The following is a 16028-nucleotide window of genomic DNA, read 5'->3' on the forward strand; positions in this document are numbered from 1 at the left end:
GCTACTTAAAAGGCAGTCTTAATTGATAGTTGACATAGGGAGCTGGTTGCCATCAACATGGTTAAATCTATTCTGAAGTCTCAAGAGGAAAGGGGTTCCCAAAATGTAGGAATATGGTCCTTAAAGAATCTAGTAATTGAAGCGTGGGAGAATAAATGTGGCCCTATATGTTAGGGCGATGAAAAGATATTGCTGCTTAATGGACCTTTATGGAACTAACAGAAATTCCAGATTATTACATCATTAGTAAATAGTCCATCCAATATCACTGAAATGGGTGTTAGAAAGGAGAATGGCCAAGTGGACTTTTTTCTACTTGGCTTTATATGTCAGTATAGTTGAAAGTTTCCTGATATATAGTAGAATATTATTAATTTCAGCTGAGTAGCTTTTTTGATAAGCATAGGATCAGCCTGTTCTTCTGTGAGACTATTTGGGCATATGAGTCAAAATGAGTGGGGACTGTATTGGGAGATTCACCAGATCTGAACCCCATAGATGCCTGGCCTATGCTGGCGCTATTGTCATCATCCGCAGCTTGTGTCCTCAGGACTTTTGGCATCATACAGATCAGTCGGAAGATATAAACAGTCCCAATGTCCAGGAAAGGAGAAAGGCATCTGACAGGGTGTCTAGTGTGGAGCCCATTCATACTGGAACAAATTGGTCAGGAGGAACATGGAAAGGGGCATGGAGCCTACAGAATATCTACGAAACGTTAGTAAAAAATATTTTAAATTTTTTTTTCAATTTTTAAGCCAAGAGGCAAACTAACTGCAAGAATCCCCTAATAGGATGGTGAACTCTGAAAGAGTTCCATCATACTGCCATGGGCAGTAAGAAGGCATTGAAGGACAGATGAAACAATTCTCCACTTTATATCTTGATTTGGGGGAGATGAGAGAATATGTAGGGCACAAATGCAGTTCCAACAGAAGCAGCTGGACAAGCGAGTCCAATTTTACATACATGAATACACATGTGTAAACAGGTTCAACCCCCAGAGTCCACTCTGAGCTAATTGTGGTACAGAGAGTTCAGCCTGAGAAGTCACCCTTAAGGCCGGTGGCCCTTTTATCACGCACACTCGCGTTACACCCGAGCCGGTCGGCCTGCTGGCGGAGTAGGGGGGTTCGGGCCCGTCCCCTCTCCGAACCCCGGCCCAGGGCCCTAAAGGCAGGGACCCGGGGTCCCTCCCTTGCGGATGGGGGAACGCCCCAAAACACACCCGCTCACGGGCTCCACGACCCCGCCCTGGGCCGCTTCCTGCTCCACCAGGCCTCCCGGCCCGCTTCCCTTGACCCTTCCTGTCTCACCTCTCCCTCCGTTTCTCCCCGCTTTGCTCCATCCACCGTGCCTCCCTCCACCATGCCAGCCCTTGGTTTAAATCCCCCGCCGGCTCCATTCCCCCCTTGCGTCACTTCCCCTGCGACGCCTCCTGGCCGCCCCTCGCCTGTGGCGTCATCATCCGGCGCCTCTCCGGCCCCTTCTTCTTGGGCCCTGCGGGGCGGTGCACGCTGCCCCCCCGACACTCCCTGTGCCAGCTGCCGGTGTGCTCCGGGGCCCGCCACGGCGGGCTGGGCCGTGTTCCCCGCCCCCCGATGTACCTGCCCGGCGCCTCCCGGCGCGCTCTCGGTACAGGGCGCGAGTGCCCCGTCCCACCGTCCGGCGCCTCCCGGCGCGTCCTCCACGCTGGGCGCGAGTGCCCCGTCCCGCCTCCCGGCGCACTCTCGGTGCGGGGCGCGAGTGCCCCGTCCCACCGCCCGGCGCCTCCCGGCGCACTCTCGGTGCGGGGCGCGAGTGCCCCGTCACACCACTCCCCCCTCGTCTCATTACTTATACTCGCCCCCTCCCCTGCGGCTCCCTCCGACCTTCTCGATAGGCAGTCCGCGTTCTGATGGGCACTCCCCGGTCGATGCACGATTTTGAACTTGTATGGCTGCAGACTCAGGTACCACCGGAGTATTCTTGGGTTGGTATCCTTCATGGTATTGAGCCATTTCAGAGGAGCGTGGTCCGTTACCAGGGTAAAGCAGGCCCCTGCAAGAAAGTATCGGAGAGCATCTACCGCCCACTTAATGGCTAGTGCCTCTTTCTCGATAGTGGCGTATCCCTTCTCTCTATCAAACAGTTTCCGGCTCAGATACAGTATTGGGTGCTCGGCCCCTCCCATCTCCTGCGTTAATACGGCCCCTAACCCCGTTTCCGACGCGTCGGTTTGAAGGGTAAAGGGCTTTGAAAAGTCCGGCTGGGCGAGTACCGGCGCCTGAGTCAGTCTTTCTTTTAGAGCCTGAAAGGCCTTCTGACACTGCTCCGACCACTGGACTCTCTGGGGCTTCCCTTTGCGGGTCAAGTCCGTTAGCGGGGTGGCTAGCGATGCAAACTGGGCCACGAATCGGCGGTAATACCCCGCCAACCCCAGAAACTGTCTTACTTGTCTTTTTGTGGTGGGGATAGGGTAGTCCCGCACTGCTTGGATTTTGTCCACCAGGGGTCTCACTGTCCCCCGCCCTACCGTGTACCCCAGATACGTCACCTCCTTCTTCCCGAACTGGCATTTCTTGGGATTGGCCGTGAGGCCAGCTTGTCTCAAGGCCTCCAGGACTGCCGCCACGTGTCCTAGATGTTGCTCCCACGTCTCACTGAATACTATGATGTCGTCAATATACACGGCCGCGTAAGGCTGGTGTTCTCTCAAGACCCGGTTCATGAGGCGTTGGAATGTTGCGGCTGCCCCATGCAGGCCGAACGGCATGGTCCGGAACTGGTAAAGGCCGAAGGGGGTTGAGAAGGCTGTCTTTTCTCGGGCTGCTGGCGACAGCGGGATCTGCCAGTAGCCTTTCGTTAAGTCGATCGTGGAGAGGTACCGGGCCTTCCCCAGCTGGTCCAGCAGCTCATCGATGCGTGGCATAGGGTATGCGTCGAACTGCGAGATCGCATTCACCTTCCTGAAGTCAATACAAAACCGGAGGGCCCCCTCTGCCTTGGGAACCAGCACAATCGAGCTCCGCCACCCGCTGTGCGACTCCTCGATTATCCCCCAGTCCAGCATGTCCCCCAGCTCCTTCTTTACGACGTCCCACATCTTACGGGGGAGGGGTCTCACCTGGTCCAATACCCGCTTCCCTGGTTCGGTGACGATCTCATGCTGGGCCAGATGCGTCCGTCCCGGTCTGCTCGTCAGCACCTCCCGGTGCCTCTCTAGTAGGTCCCGTGGCTTCCTTGACCGTCACCTCTGGGTCTCCCCATGGTCCGAACTCCACATCTTTCATCTGTGTTTCTACCAGGAAGGCTTCCCGGGGCACCCACCACTTCAATAAGTTAATATGGTAGATCTGGGTGGCCCTCCGCGGACCATCCAGCTGTATCTCATAATCCACCTCCCCGACCTTCCTTAACACCCTGAAGGGCCCCTGCCAGTGTGCCAACAACTTGGATTCTCTGTCTGGTAAGAGGAGCAACACCTGGTCGCCTGGCACGAACTCTCGGACCTGGGCTCTTTGATTATATTGCTGGCGCTGCCCCTCCTGGGCTCTCTGTAAGTTCTCCCGTGCCCATTCGGCCAGGGAACCCAGTCTCTGCTGGAGCTGTGTTACATAGTGGACTACCCCCAGGGCTGGGGTAACCTGAGCTTCCCACCCTTCCCTTACTAAGTCGAGGACCCCCCGGGGCTTCCGCCCATAAAGTAGTTCGAAAGGCGAGTAACCCACCGAGGCTTGTGGCACCTCCCGGATGGCGAACATCAGAGCAGGGAGTAGCTTATCCCACCCCCGGGGTTCCTCCTGTACAAATTTCCTAAGCATACCTTTCAATGTCCTATTGAACCTCTCGACGAGGCCATCGGTTTGTGGGTGGTAGACGGAGGTGCGGATCTTGCGGATTCGTAGGAACTTGCACAGCTCGGTCATCACCCTTGCCGTCAGGTTCGTGCCTTGGTCCGTTAGTAGCTCTTTCGGCAAGCCTACCCTCGAAAACACCTTAACCAGTTCCTCCGCTATCACGTTGGCGGTGGCCTTCCGCAGCGGGATGGCCTCGGGGTAGCGGGTGGCGTAGTCCACGATTACTAAGATGTAGGCATGCCCTCTTCCTGACTTATCCAAGGGCCCTACCAAATCCATGGCTATTCGTTCGAATGGGACGCCCACGATGGGTAGGGGAACCAGCTGGGCGGGGGCCACTTTCTTGCTAGAGGTCCTCTGGCATTGGGGACAAGACATGCAAAAATTCTTGACCTCTTGGTATACCCCGGGCCAGTAGAACCGCTGTAAGATTCGCTGCTGGGTCTTTTCGCTGCCCAGGTGTCCCGCCCAAGGGTGATTGTGCGCTAGCTCCAGTACCTTCCAGCGGTATGGGCGCGGCACTAGCAATTGTGGGTTTTCCTGTCCGTCCGCCCCCACTGCCACCCGATAGAGTCGCTCTCCCCGTACCTCAAAGCGTGGTCCCAGCTGCTGCCGCCCGTCTCCCTCTGTCGTTTCCTCCGCTTGCGCCCGCACCTGGGTCCATGCTGCCTGTAGCGTCGGGTCTTCCCTCTGGTGTGTCAGGAAGTCCCCCTCTTCCACCTCCAGGCGTAGCGGGGGGTTTGGTCTCCCGGCCGCGGGCCCCCCGGTTTCCCCTGAGGTGGGGACCTCTTCCCCTTGGGCTGCCAGAACGGGTTTCTTTTGTCCTGGCCCCGGGCCCTCGTGACCCATCCCCCATTCCTTTAGCAGGGCGGCCAGCCCGGGCCAGTTTCTCCCTAGCAGCGCTGGGTAGGAGAGTTTGGGGGATATAGCGGCTTGGCAGCGTGCCCGGATCTGCCCATCGTCAATCCATACGTGGGCGGTATAGTACGGATGTACGTCCCCGTGCACGCACCTCATCCAGATCTGGGGCCCCCGGGTTTGGGAATCGGGGACCATGTCCTCCCGCACCATGGTCTGGCCGCACCCCGAGTCCACCACTGCCCTTACCCGCTTCCCGTTCAGGCTTATCAACCCGGTTACCTGGGCCCTTGACGCAGTGGTCCCGGCTGTCCCGTCCCGTCTTCTCTGCCCGAAGGTACAATCCATCAAGGGGCAATCTTTTTTAAAGTGCCCCTCCTCGCCACACTGGAAGCAGGCTCCCCTCGGGCTAGGGTCTGCCCTCGGGCTGGGTGTCCCGGGGTCCCCGCTCGCTCCCGGTTGATTCTCGCTCCTCCTCGGCGGGTTCCAGACTGGGGCCAGTTTTCGCTCTACCCCTGGGCCCCATGATGGTCTACGGGCCGGTGGATCTGCCCGGTGTGAGGTGTCCGCCCCTCCGCTACTGGCTGGGCTCCGTTGAGGCCCCGCGGGAGTAGGGGGGGGGTGTCTACCCCCCGTTTCCTCCGCTGCCGAAAAGCGCTCCATCAGCGTGATCGCCTCTTCCAGCGACTCTGGCCAGTGTCGGCGAACCCACTTTTGCCCCTCGGCGGGCAGGATCCGGAGGTACTGTTCTAACACCACTTGCTCCGCTACCTGCAGCCCGGTCTTGTTGGCAGGTTCCAACCATCGCATGCCTGCTTCCCTGACCCGCTGCCCCAGCGCCCGTGGGCGCTCCTTCGGGTCATAGCGGGTATCTCGGAATCGCTGTCGGTACGTCTCCGGGGATATGCCCAGCTGGTCCAACACGGCTTCTTTAACTTTGTAATAACACAAAGCGTCCTTGTCTGCCATACTTCTATAGGCCAATTGGGCCGGACCGGTTAGGAAGGGGGCTAGCAGGGTGGCCCAGTGCTCCTGTGGCCACTTCGCGGCGGTAGCCACCCGCTCAAAGGTGACCAAAAACGCTTCTGGATCGTCTTCGGGTCCCAGCTTTGTCAATCGCAGCGGCAGCTGGGCGCCCGGGATGGCGCCACCTTCTCCATCTCCTGGGGAACCCGTCTCTGCTCCAGGTGCGGTTCCCCGGGCGGTCGCCCCTTCTCTGATTTCTTTCAGCATTTGCCGCTGCTGGTCCTGGAATTGGGTCATCATGTCCCGCAACACCTGATTCTGATGCTGCTGTTGCTGCTTCTGATTGTCCACCAGCCATTCTATGATCTTGTTGACCTCCATTATGCGTTCGGGGGGGGTCAACTGTACGATGCGGGTGGTCAACACCTAGTTCTTTTCAAACAAACACCCAACGGATCAATCACCCTACCTCCCTTGTTTTATGCCCGCCACCCCTTTTTTTTTTTTTTTTTGCGAGTAACTCTACTTCCTAGAGCCCCTTCTTACTCCCGGGGCCCAGGGACCTGTGCCCACATTCTCCACCACGTGTAAACAGGTTCAACCCCCAGAGTCCACTCTGAGCTAATTGTGGTACAGAGAGTTCAGCCTGAGAAGTCACCCTTAAGGCTGGTGGCCCTTTTATCACGCACACTCGCGTTACACCCGAGCCGGTCGGCCTGCTGGCGGAGTAGGGGGGTTCGGGCCCGCCCCCTCTCCGAACCCCGGCCCAGGGCCCTAAAGGCAGGGACCCGGGGTCCCTCCCTTGCGGATGGGGGAACGCCCCAAAACACACCCGCTCACGGGCTCCACGACCCCGCCCTGGGCCGCTTCCTGCTCCACCAGGCCTCCCGGCCCGCTTCCCTTGACCCTTCCTGTCTCACCTCTCCCTCCGTTTCTCCCCGCTTTGCTCCATCCACCGTGCCTCCCTCCACCGTGCCAGCCCTTGGTTTAAATCCCCCGCCGGCTCCATTCCCCCCTTGCGTCACTTCCCCTGCGACGCCTCCTGGCCGCCCCTCGTCTGTGGCGTCATCATCCGGCGCCTCTCCGGCCCCTTCTTCTTGGGCCCTGCGGGGCGGCGCACGCTGCCCCCCCGACACTCCCTGTGCCGGCTGCCGGTGTGCTCCGGGGCCCGCCATGGCGGGCTGGGCCGTGTTCCCCGCCCCCCGATGTACCTGCCCGGCGCCTCCCGGCGCGCTCTCGGTACGGGGCGCGAGTGCCCCGTCCCACCGTCCGGCGCCTCCCGGCGCGTCCTCCGCGCGGGGCGCGAGTGCCCCGTCCCGCCGCCCGGCGCCTCCCGGCGCACTCTCGGTGCGGGGCGCGAGTGCCCCGTCACAACATGTATATGGATAGTCACTTCAAGAAGAATGATTGCTCTTTCCTACATGCTGAAAATAGTTATGTCAACATGCAAGTGACGATATTGTTGTGCCTGACTTTTGCATTCAAGAAAGCTTTGTATTTTCTCCATATGGTACAGAGTCAACAAAATAAAGGTAATCTATTTCTCACAATGTAATCTCAAGCAAAGGCAAGCAAGCTCTGAAAGCTTGTTTCTCAAGCCTTTCTCGAGATTCACTGTCATTCATTTTACAAGCTTTTCCTGGCAATAGGCAGAAGAGAGTTTTGAATATATTCCAACAATATCAATATTTTAACATCAGCTTTAAAAATCTATGTTTTTTCCTATGTTAGAAATCGTAGTCCTGTTTTTTTTAAAATGCATTTTTCTAAATCTCCAGATCTCATTACTGCAAGTGTCACAGTATTCTTACAAATGTATCACTAATTATTGTTCTTAATGGAGTTTTAGACACAATTTTAGTCTTATTTTAAAATCAAATCTAGCACCAGTTATCATATTTTACATATAAAACATTTCTCTCCAGAGGTAACTTGATCTTTCTCTGATTTTTAATTAAAACAACTCTCCCCACAATGTGAAGTATTGTTTCTTATGTTGTATCCAAGGAGAGAGAGCTGTATTTTTAGAGAGAAAGAAAGAAAGAAAGAAAGAAAGAAAGAAAGAAAGAAAGAAAGAAAGAAAGAAAGAAAGAAAGAAAGAAAGAAAGAAAGAAAGAAAGAAACACTTATTCAAGTTACACTTGAAATCTGAAAGACTCATTGTAAAGAATTGGACTTTTTCAGTCTTTGATTGCTTGCCAGCAGTATAGCAGTCTCCAACCTACTTCTATATTGATCTGATAGCCTATGTGGCAGTGCATGAAGGATAACCATCTGTGTCAGGTACAGCAGCAGGTGTCATATCCATTGAACTGGCTGCTGCCCTGATTACAATGAATCTGTTTTGAGCACCTGGCAACCATGACAGGCTCTTTCATCTCTGTATAAAAAACACCAACTTGAAAAGTTTACTGAATATAAATGGGAAACTCACCAGACAATGTCAGCTGATAAAGGCCAGGAGCTGAGTCCACTGAAGACATACTATGATATTTGGGTAGAAGAGTGTTTAGACTTGTAAAAAGCTCCTTATCATGAATAGCAGTACTAAGTATGCATTTCAAATATTCCCGAGCAGTACTCTTGTGAAGCAGAATTTAAAGTTCGAAAATCAGCATGAGATGATAAATCCTGTGTTTCTAAAATTTTAGGAGAATGTATTTGTGGTGCAATTGCCCAAGTAAAATTGAATAAGGTAGCATATTACTAAAATATGCAAATAATGAATGTCCTTCAGGGTAATCAACCATTAACTCTATATATGGAACTTCCATAGAGAGAAGGTGCATAGCCAGAACATTTGCCTGAACTGTTCTGTTCTCATCTGGATTAATTTGTAAATGTGTTTTGAGCTCAGAAAACTATGTGCTATGTGGCTGGTAATTGGTTCTTGAAATGAACCACTCAGCTGAGTAAAAATGTATCTTGACCCTTTAACTGAGACACATCCATAATCAGATCATATAGATTTGATTTCAATGGTAGTATTGGTTTTGCTATCAGCTGTTCAGCAGCAGTTAATTTTCTTGTCAAATCTTTGTTGATTTCTTGTGAGCACATAATTGTTGAAAATGATAGTTCTATAAGGATGATTTGTGAAGGGACAATGGTTATGCAATCTGAATGAATACATGGAAAAATAGTGTTCAATTCTTGCAAGGACATCGAAGATATCCTGCTGTTAGGAATTTAACTGTTCTTTCTTTAGTGGCCGTGAGGAAGACAGTTCTGTGAACTCCACTGATGATGTTATTTCACTAGCTGAAGAAAATGAATGCCCAGAAGTAATAGCAGTAGTTCCCATTAGTGTGAACCAGCTGGTTAATATCACTGAGTCCATCCAGAATGTCTCATAAAAAGGGGACTGTTTGCTATGCAAAGCTTGATCTGAGAATTCATCAGAGAGTTTTATTTCAGTCATAGAACACGTTGCACATGTTTGGCTTAATTCACTTAAAGAATCAACAGACTGTGATTTGATGTTTGTGAGTCTCTGGTCGATGGATGAAATGTAATACCTAGATATTCACTGGGAAGGGATGTTTGCATTTGGGCTTTGTGCATAGCTAATTAGCTAAAGAAAGCTACCTGTTTTGAAATAAATATCTTAACAAGAGAATTGAGAGCCATGGAGGGATTCAGTAAATTCCAGTTCTCTCCTCCTGATTCTGAGAAAACAGCTGACTGTTCTATGGTACTCTCTTGAGGCAACCTAGAGAGAATTGAAGGTGCACTCATAGAAGCAGTTGTAAGCAGGCATCCATGAGAGAGTAATGAGTAACTATTTAATTCAATCTCAGCCCCTGGTATGCTACTAATTACTGAAGTCATGTCTGTTGCCCATAAAGAAACAGTGTGAAGGCTCTCAAATAATGTGGCTTACTTTGAATAAACAGAAACTGCCATTAATGAACAACTGATAAATGGGTTCATATCTCACTTCTCCTGGGAAAGCAATCCAGCCATTAACTCTATTGAAGAACCAATGTCTACTTCTGGCAGAGGTGTCATGTCAGATTGTGTGTGTAAACCAGAACAGCAAAACTAAGAATTTGTGGAATGAGAACATCTGTTGAGGAAGCTAGCCTGAAAAATGTTGAAGACTCTTCAGTGGCAGTTACTTTCTCTAGTCCACTTGTTTCCAAAGATATGCTAGAGTTTAAGTTAGCCACATTAGTGGTCAGAATGAATCCCATATCTGACAATGTGTGTCTTTTTCAGACCTTTGAGGATAAAAAGTAGAAAAGATTTAGAATAAAATAAAAAATGAACAACTTTGGCCCTGGGATGAATCTGCAGCAAATTGCACTGCCACCTAAAAACCATTAATTCTTACCAAGGCATTATATAGCAGACAAATACAACTCCATAAATCATATTCTTAATAAAAGTGTTAGAGAGGTTTTAGTGACCTCAAGAGCTGAATAAACGGAAACCCTCCCATTACTCAGATTCTGTGTGAGGGCCAGAGTCAGAACAAATGGCATTGCTCAGAACAGAAGCATTAAATTTTCTAAATCAAATTGCTCCTGTGAATCAATATAAAATGAATGAATTACAAATCTTTGCCACTGAAAACTTCAGCGTATTGGCTGATATGATGTGTTAGAAGAATTACTGTTCTATTTACTAATTGGATCTCATACTACTTGCTTAACTAGGATGATTATCTCCTAAAAAAACGTAACTGCGATAAGGATTAGCCTCTGAAGAAAATAAAATGTTAAATAAAACTGCATTACCTAAATAAAATTAGGACCTCTAAAATTACATACTTCTTTCAATTATGGAATTTAATGTACAAAGTCCAACACTACCATTCATTAAATTAATAGATCACAATTTTAAAATAGTTTTTTTTTAAATAGTGTTAGTGTGGATGCTCCGACATTGCTATTTCAAAATAACTTTTCCCCAAAGTAATTCAAACGAATTACTCCCCAGTGCTTCCTGGACCTCTAAGTCGAGGTAGCATATCCACATTAATGGAGCCAGCCTCTGACTAATTTCGAGGTTTCCCAGTAGTGGGAATACGCTATTTCAATTTCGTAATATCAGAAGTTATGTCAATTTTAGGAATTTTGTAATAATTTCCTAGTGTAGACATGCCTTCACGTAGAGAGAATGAAGTAAAATGGGGGAAAAGAGCTAAGACTGAAAACAACCAGATGAAAGAAAAAGAAAACATTTGTATTCTATATTGTCACATTTTAAGGCACTAATACAGAGACAAGTATCAACATGTGGATTCCTCTGAGCTTTATTCATCTTACCTTGGGATATCTGTGCTGTATGGAAATCAGAAGTAGCATGTTTAGACCAAATCCCAGTAGAAACAGAAGCTGTTGGAGTAAGGTCACTGTCTAAAACCTCAGTAGGGGGCACTCCAACCATTTCAATGATAGTTTTGTTGCTTTTGGGTATAGCAGGTAAACAGGTGATATTGTTTATTCCATCATTGCAAAGAAACCCAGCAGAGCAGGTCTGTATTAGGCAATCATTGTAATTAAGCTCACAGCTTCGTCCCTGAAAGAGAATTTTTAAAAAGCCATGTTTGAAGGCCATTTGCATTTTCATAGTCACATTAGATTGTGCAAATAATTGCTTTCTTTTGATTTTAAAATGCACTTTCTTTATATGAGGCTTTAAGGTCTTTCCAAATTTAATCTAATCCTACAGCAAATTTTGCCTAAGTAATTTCATGGCAAAATATATATTTCTTCATTTCATAACAATGAAGTTTTGCCTTTCTCTTAATACCAAAAACAATGTATAGCAATTTTTCCGTTTTCAAAGTACATTAGCAAATATACCCATAGTGTGGCCTCCAATAATAAAGCTCTTTTGAAAATTAACTTCTATGTAATGCAAAAATATCCTTGCTGATGGCTAATACACAAGACTCCAAACAAAGTATTTTATCTTTACACCAACCTATATATTTTGTTCTGATTCAATAATTACTTTATGTTCTATTATCTAGTAGTATTGATAACCCTTTTTATGATTGAACTTGATTTATGTAGCCTGTTACTGCCACATCCTGACAGAGCAGCTTCTAGCACACAGAAACTGCAGATAGCTCTTGGCGAAGAAAGAATCATGGTGTACTGTCCAAAGAGTCTCAGAATGCACTTTGCTGTGACTCTCCATTATAAACAGGGTACCCATCAGTCATATATTCAAAATTTTTATCCAGAGTACAAAGAGAAGAACAAATATAGTTTCTGGGACAGTAATTCTGTGCACCTATAAAATATATAAACTCATGAGTAAATTAAATAATTTGGCACACAAACATTAAGGCCAGCTGTAACTTTCTTTTTTAGTTCTCCTAGCCTTTCCTATTAATTAAAAAAAATACTTTCCAATGGTATTCAAGCACCTGGGAAAGAATGGCACTTGCCTTTACAGCAATGGTCACCAATCAGTCAACCATGATCGACTGGTCGATCACAGCGCCACAGCCATCTGGGTTGATCGCCACAGCCAGCTGGCCAGGTGGCTGTCCCTGTTTGCTCCAGCCCAACTGAAGCATGGTGTTCAGCCTGCTGAGGCTGTGCCATGCTCCAGCTGCGCTGGATCAAAAAGGTGCAGACGCCTAGCCATCTAACCACGTGGCTGCTAGCTGGGCAGCTGCCCTTTGATCCAGTCCAGCTGGAGCATGGCTGGGAGGGGAAAGAGGTGCATGTGCAAATACACATGTGCATCCCCGCTCTTGCCTCCTGCTCCAGGAGGGGGCTGGGTGGCTGGTACGTGTGGCACACTGGGGACATTGTTACCTGAAGGCCGTGTGTGGTGTCACCTTCCCCAGCACCTCGCTGCACTGGGACTGGCTGAAGCCAGCCCTGGATGGCCCTGGGTTCTGCCTGCCCAAGCCCAGAGCCACTGCCTGCAGGCAAAGGACTGGGCCGGGTAGGGAAGAGACTCTGACCCTTCCCCCTCCTCACCTCAGCACTGCTCCTGGAGGCTGCGAGTCCCATTTCTGCTGTCCTACCAGTGAGTGTACTGAGAATACAGGGATATGGTGGGAAAGAAGAAGGGTGAAGGAGGATGTGGGGGCGGGAGGGAGGTTTGAAGGAGGATGCGGGAGCAGGATGGGAAGAGGTAGGGGTTACACTGAGGGGCCTAGGGCAATTTAGGGGATCATGCTATGGAGGCAGGATGGGTGGGGACAGAGTTTGCACTGAGGGGCATGGGGTGATGCACTATGTGGAAGCATGAACATTAGTTAGAATTAGTCCAAAATAGCATGTCCACACTGATTGGAGCCTGCCTCAGACTTAGAGACCTAGAAAGCTCTCTGGGAAGGTTACCAGGAGGGTGGATACTTCCTCTGGTTGCTTGGTCAGACAAGAAGCAATGCGTGCTTACAGGGGCTCCTCCCTATGGCCGCATCTCACAAGCCACTCCTCCACTGCCTCGCCCCTTGAGGAACACCAAATGGACAAAGTAGCATGTGGCTTCTTATTCTCTGGTTGCCCTTGCAGCTGCCACAGCACTCACAACAGGGAGCCAGAGCTGCTGCAAAGCAGTGCCAGACTCACAGGCCTTATGCTATGCTACATGGCATAGCACTTCCAGACTACCCGCATGTTGCTCCAGCAGGACAAGGACCTGGATATGCAAGATAAACCCTAGCATAAACTTCAGGCCTGCTCACCCAGGTCTGGCACTCCTACTACTGAGCATGCCCCTCAATCCCTTGGACACTGCAGAACACCCCTTCTGGGGGCAAAAGATGAGCTTGGACTGGTGGGACCACATCATCATACAGGGATGGGATGACCAGCAGTGGCTGCAGAATTTCTTTGAGCTCTGCAAGTGGCTTGCCCCTTCCCTCAAGTGACAGGACACCTTCACGAGACCTGCCATCCCCCGTGCAGAAGCATGTGACCATAGCCCTCTGGAGGCTTGCCACGCTAGACATCAACCGCTCCATTAGGAACCAATTTGGTGTGGAGAATTTCAGAGTCGGGATCATACTCATATAAGTAGCGTCAGCCACATGCTGCTACGGAGGATTATCACTCTGGGAAACATGGACAGCATTGTCGATGGCTTTGCCACCATGGGCTTCCCCAACTGGAGGGCAGGACTGGCATGGACAGATAACACATCCTCATCTTGGCCCCCACCCACTGTGCCTTGAACTTTATCAACAGAAAGGGTGCTTATCTTCATGGTGCTGCAGGCCCTGGTGAACTCCTGCCTTTTCCAAAAGAGGCACGCTGGCACTTTTTCCCCCCAACAGAGTCAGGGGGTGGGGTGGGAGTGGACATGCCCATTGTCATCCTAGGTGACACAGCCTACTCTTTGCTCCTCTCGCTCATGAAGCCCTACACAAGCAGCCTGGACTCCAGCAAGGAACACTTCAATGCCAGTCTGAGCAGTTGCTGCATGGTCATTGAATGTATGTTCAGCCATTTAAAGGGGAGGTTCAGGAGTCTCCTCACCTGGACCTCAGCAGCACAACATCCCCTTCGTGGTGGAGGCTTCTGTGTGCTCCACAACCTTTGTGAGAGCAAGGGGGAGACTTTTCTGCCAGGGTGGCAAGCAGAGGCTGAACATCTGGCCATAGAATTTGAGCAGCCAGACACTAGTGCCATGAGGAGAAAACATCAAATAGCTGTGTTCATCAGGGAGGACTTGAGGGAGAGTGCAATGCCAGTTGTGAGACTCTCTTCCGTGTCTCTCCACAAGGGCCCTTGCATTCCCTCTGTGTGCCTTTCTTCCCCCACCCCTCCCTTCCCCTGCCCTCACTTCTCACTCCCCCCCCCCCCCACAAACTCTTGCAGAGCAAATAATAAAGACATGTTTGTTAAAAAAAACAGGACTGTTTATTGGGGAACGTAGAACAGGGAGGGACTGGGGAAAAGACCTGGAATGGAGAGGTGGGAAGGGAAGCATAGGGATGGGTCTGAGACTGGCACCTGCCTCTGGATTGTCAGGAGGCTTCAGCTGTCTGAAAGTTCCCACTGCTCCATGTTCTGGGGCCCTGGCATTCCTTGGAAAAGTTAGGAGGGGAACTCATGGAGAGGGAGGTGTCTGGTGGCTTGCTCCATGCACGAGGCCATGTGCTCCATCACCAAGGTGAGAGAGGAGTACATGGTGTCATGCTGGCTCACCAGCTGGTCCCAGGAGGCTTTCCTTTGCTCCCTGTCAGCTCGGTTCTTCTCCTGGTTGGCCTGGCACTCCTCCCAGGCAGTGACTATCTCCTGGCACTAGTCCTTGAATCCCTGGATAAGGGATTACAGGCCATCTGCTCACGCATCAGGTCTTCCCAGGTGCGTTTCCCCCTGTCGATCCCATGAGTCAGGTAGATGGATGTAGGTGACATGCCAGGCTTGCAGCTGGCCCAGCTATGAAGAAAAGTTACAAGGGCATTCATCCCATGGGACACTGTGTATGAAGCCTTTCCCTAATCTCTGAGCTGACACCAAAGGTCTCAGTTCAGAAGATGATGATGTGCTTCAAGCAGGGCCATTTATTGCCTAGAAAGTGGGCACTCTTTTGCCTGGGAGCAGATGTCCCAGGGGAGCATTGCAACATCGATGACTCAAAGACAAGTAGACATGGAAAGATGACGGCCTGGCCAGAAGTCTGCAGTGTAAATGAGGAAATGGGCAGCTCAGCTTCCTTCTGTGTCCCCCACACACTGGGTCCAGCACTGGTGGTGTCTTGCAGAGAGAGAACTTCTATCTCTGCCCATTGGAGGAAGCGGGTGGGAGGGTTTGGGGGAAGTGTGTGTGAGCAGCAGACACAGCTTGCCAGAGAGAGAGCTACCGGGTTTCCCTCCTCTTCTTCCCCCCGGCAGGTTCCCATGCACAGGATAAGTTTCCTTCACACCACCGCGCTTCACCAGGAGCTAATGTTGCATGAGTACAGGCATGACTCTATGCAGTGTGTTGCACTGATGTGTGGTTCCGTGACCTCAGACTCCTTAGTGGTGGCTTGTTGTGACAAGGTTTCTCATCATGGAGGCCAAAGTAAGGCTTCTCTCTTTTGTGAGAAGCACCGAGGGGGTCCTGTGTGAGAACATCATGGAGCTTAATGCTCTGGAGTGGCATTCTATGTGTACCCACATTCACAGGATATTGTGTGGCCCCCAGCGTGCATTCGCTGGGAGAGGAATGTGTCTCCCCTCACAGCCCACCACTTGCCCCGCATGTAGATAGGGAAAGTTATAAAACTTTCCTAAAATGTCTTCCCTGGTTTTGTCAGAAGCCTGGGAGATATCCTGGGGACAGGGACTGGTTCCAGAGTAAAGAGCAGGTCTGGCTGGTGGGCATGGTCACGTGTCGGCTTCCTCCTCCACCTCTTCCTCCTGGCTGGACTCTATGACAACAGCGGGGAATGTGACTG

The 16028-nt window shown here is 50.5% G+C and overlaps 1 protein-coding gene across 1 annotated transcript in view; it reads right to left on the reverse strand.

Moving 5' to 3' along the window:
* Window positions 1–16028, reverse strand: part of LOC149524647 (protein eyes shut homolog) — a 364551-nt gene that overhangs the window by 178565 nt on the left and 169958 nt on the right. The window contains exon 4 of the mRNA XM_089776925.1: window positions 10937–11189. Coding sequence (XP_089633051.1) covers window positions 10937–11189 — 253 coding nt within the window. The remainder of the gene's footprint in view (window positions 1–10936; window positions 11190–16028) is intronic.

This window comes from Pelodiscus sinensis, chromosome 3, assembly GCF_052426305.1.
Source record: "Pelodiscus sinensis isolate ZL-2025 chromosome 3, ASM5242630v1, whole genome shotgun sequence".
NCBI lineage: Eukaryota > Metazoa > Chordata > Testudines > Trionychidae > Pelodiscus > Pelodiscus sinensis.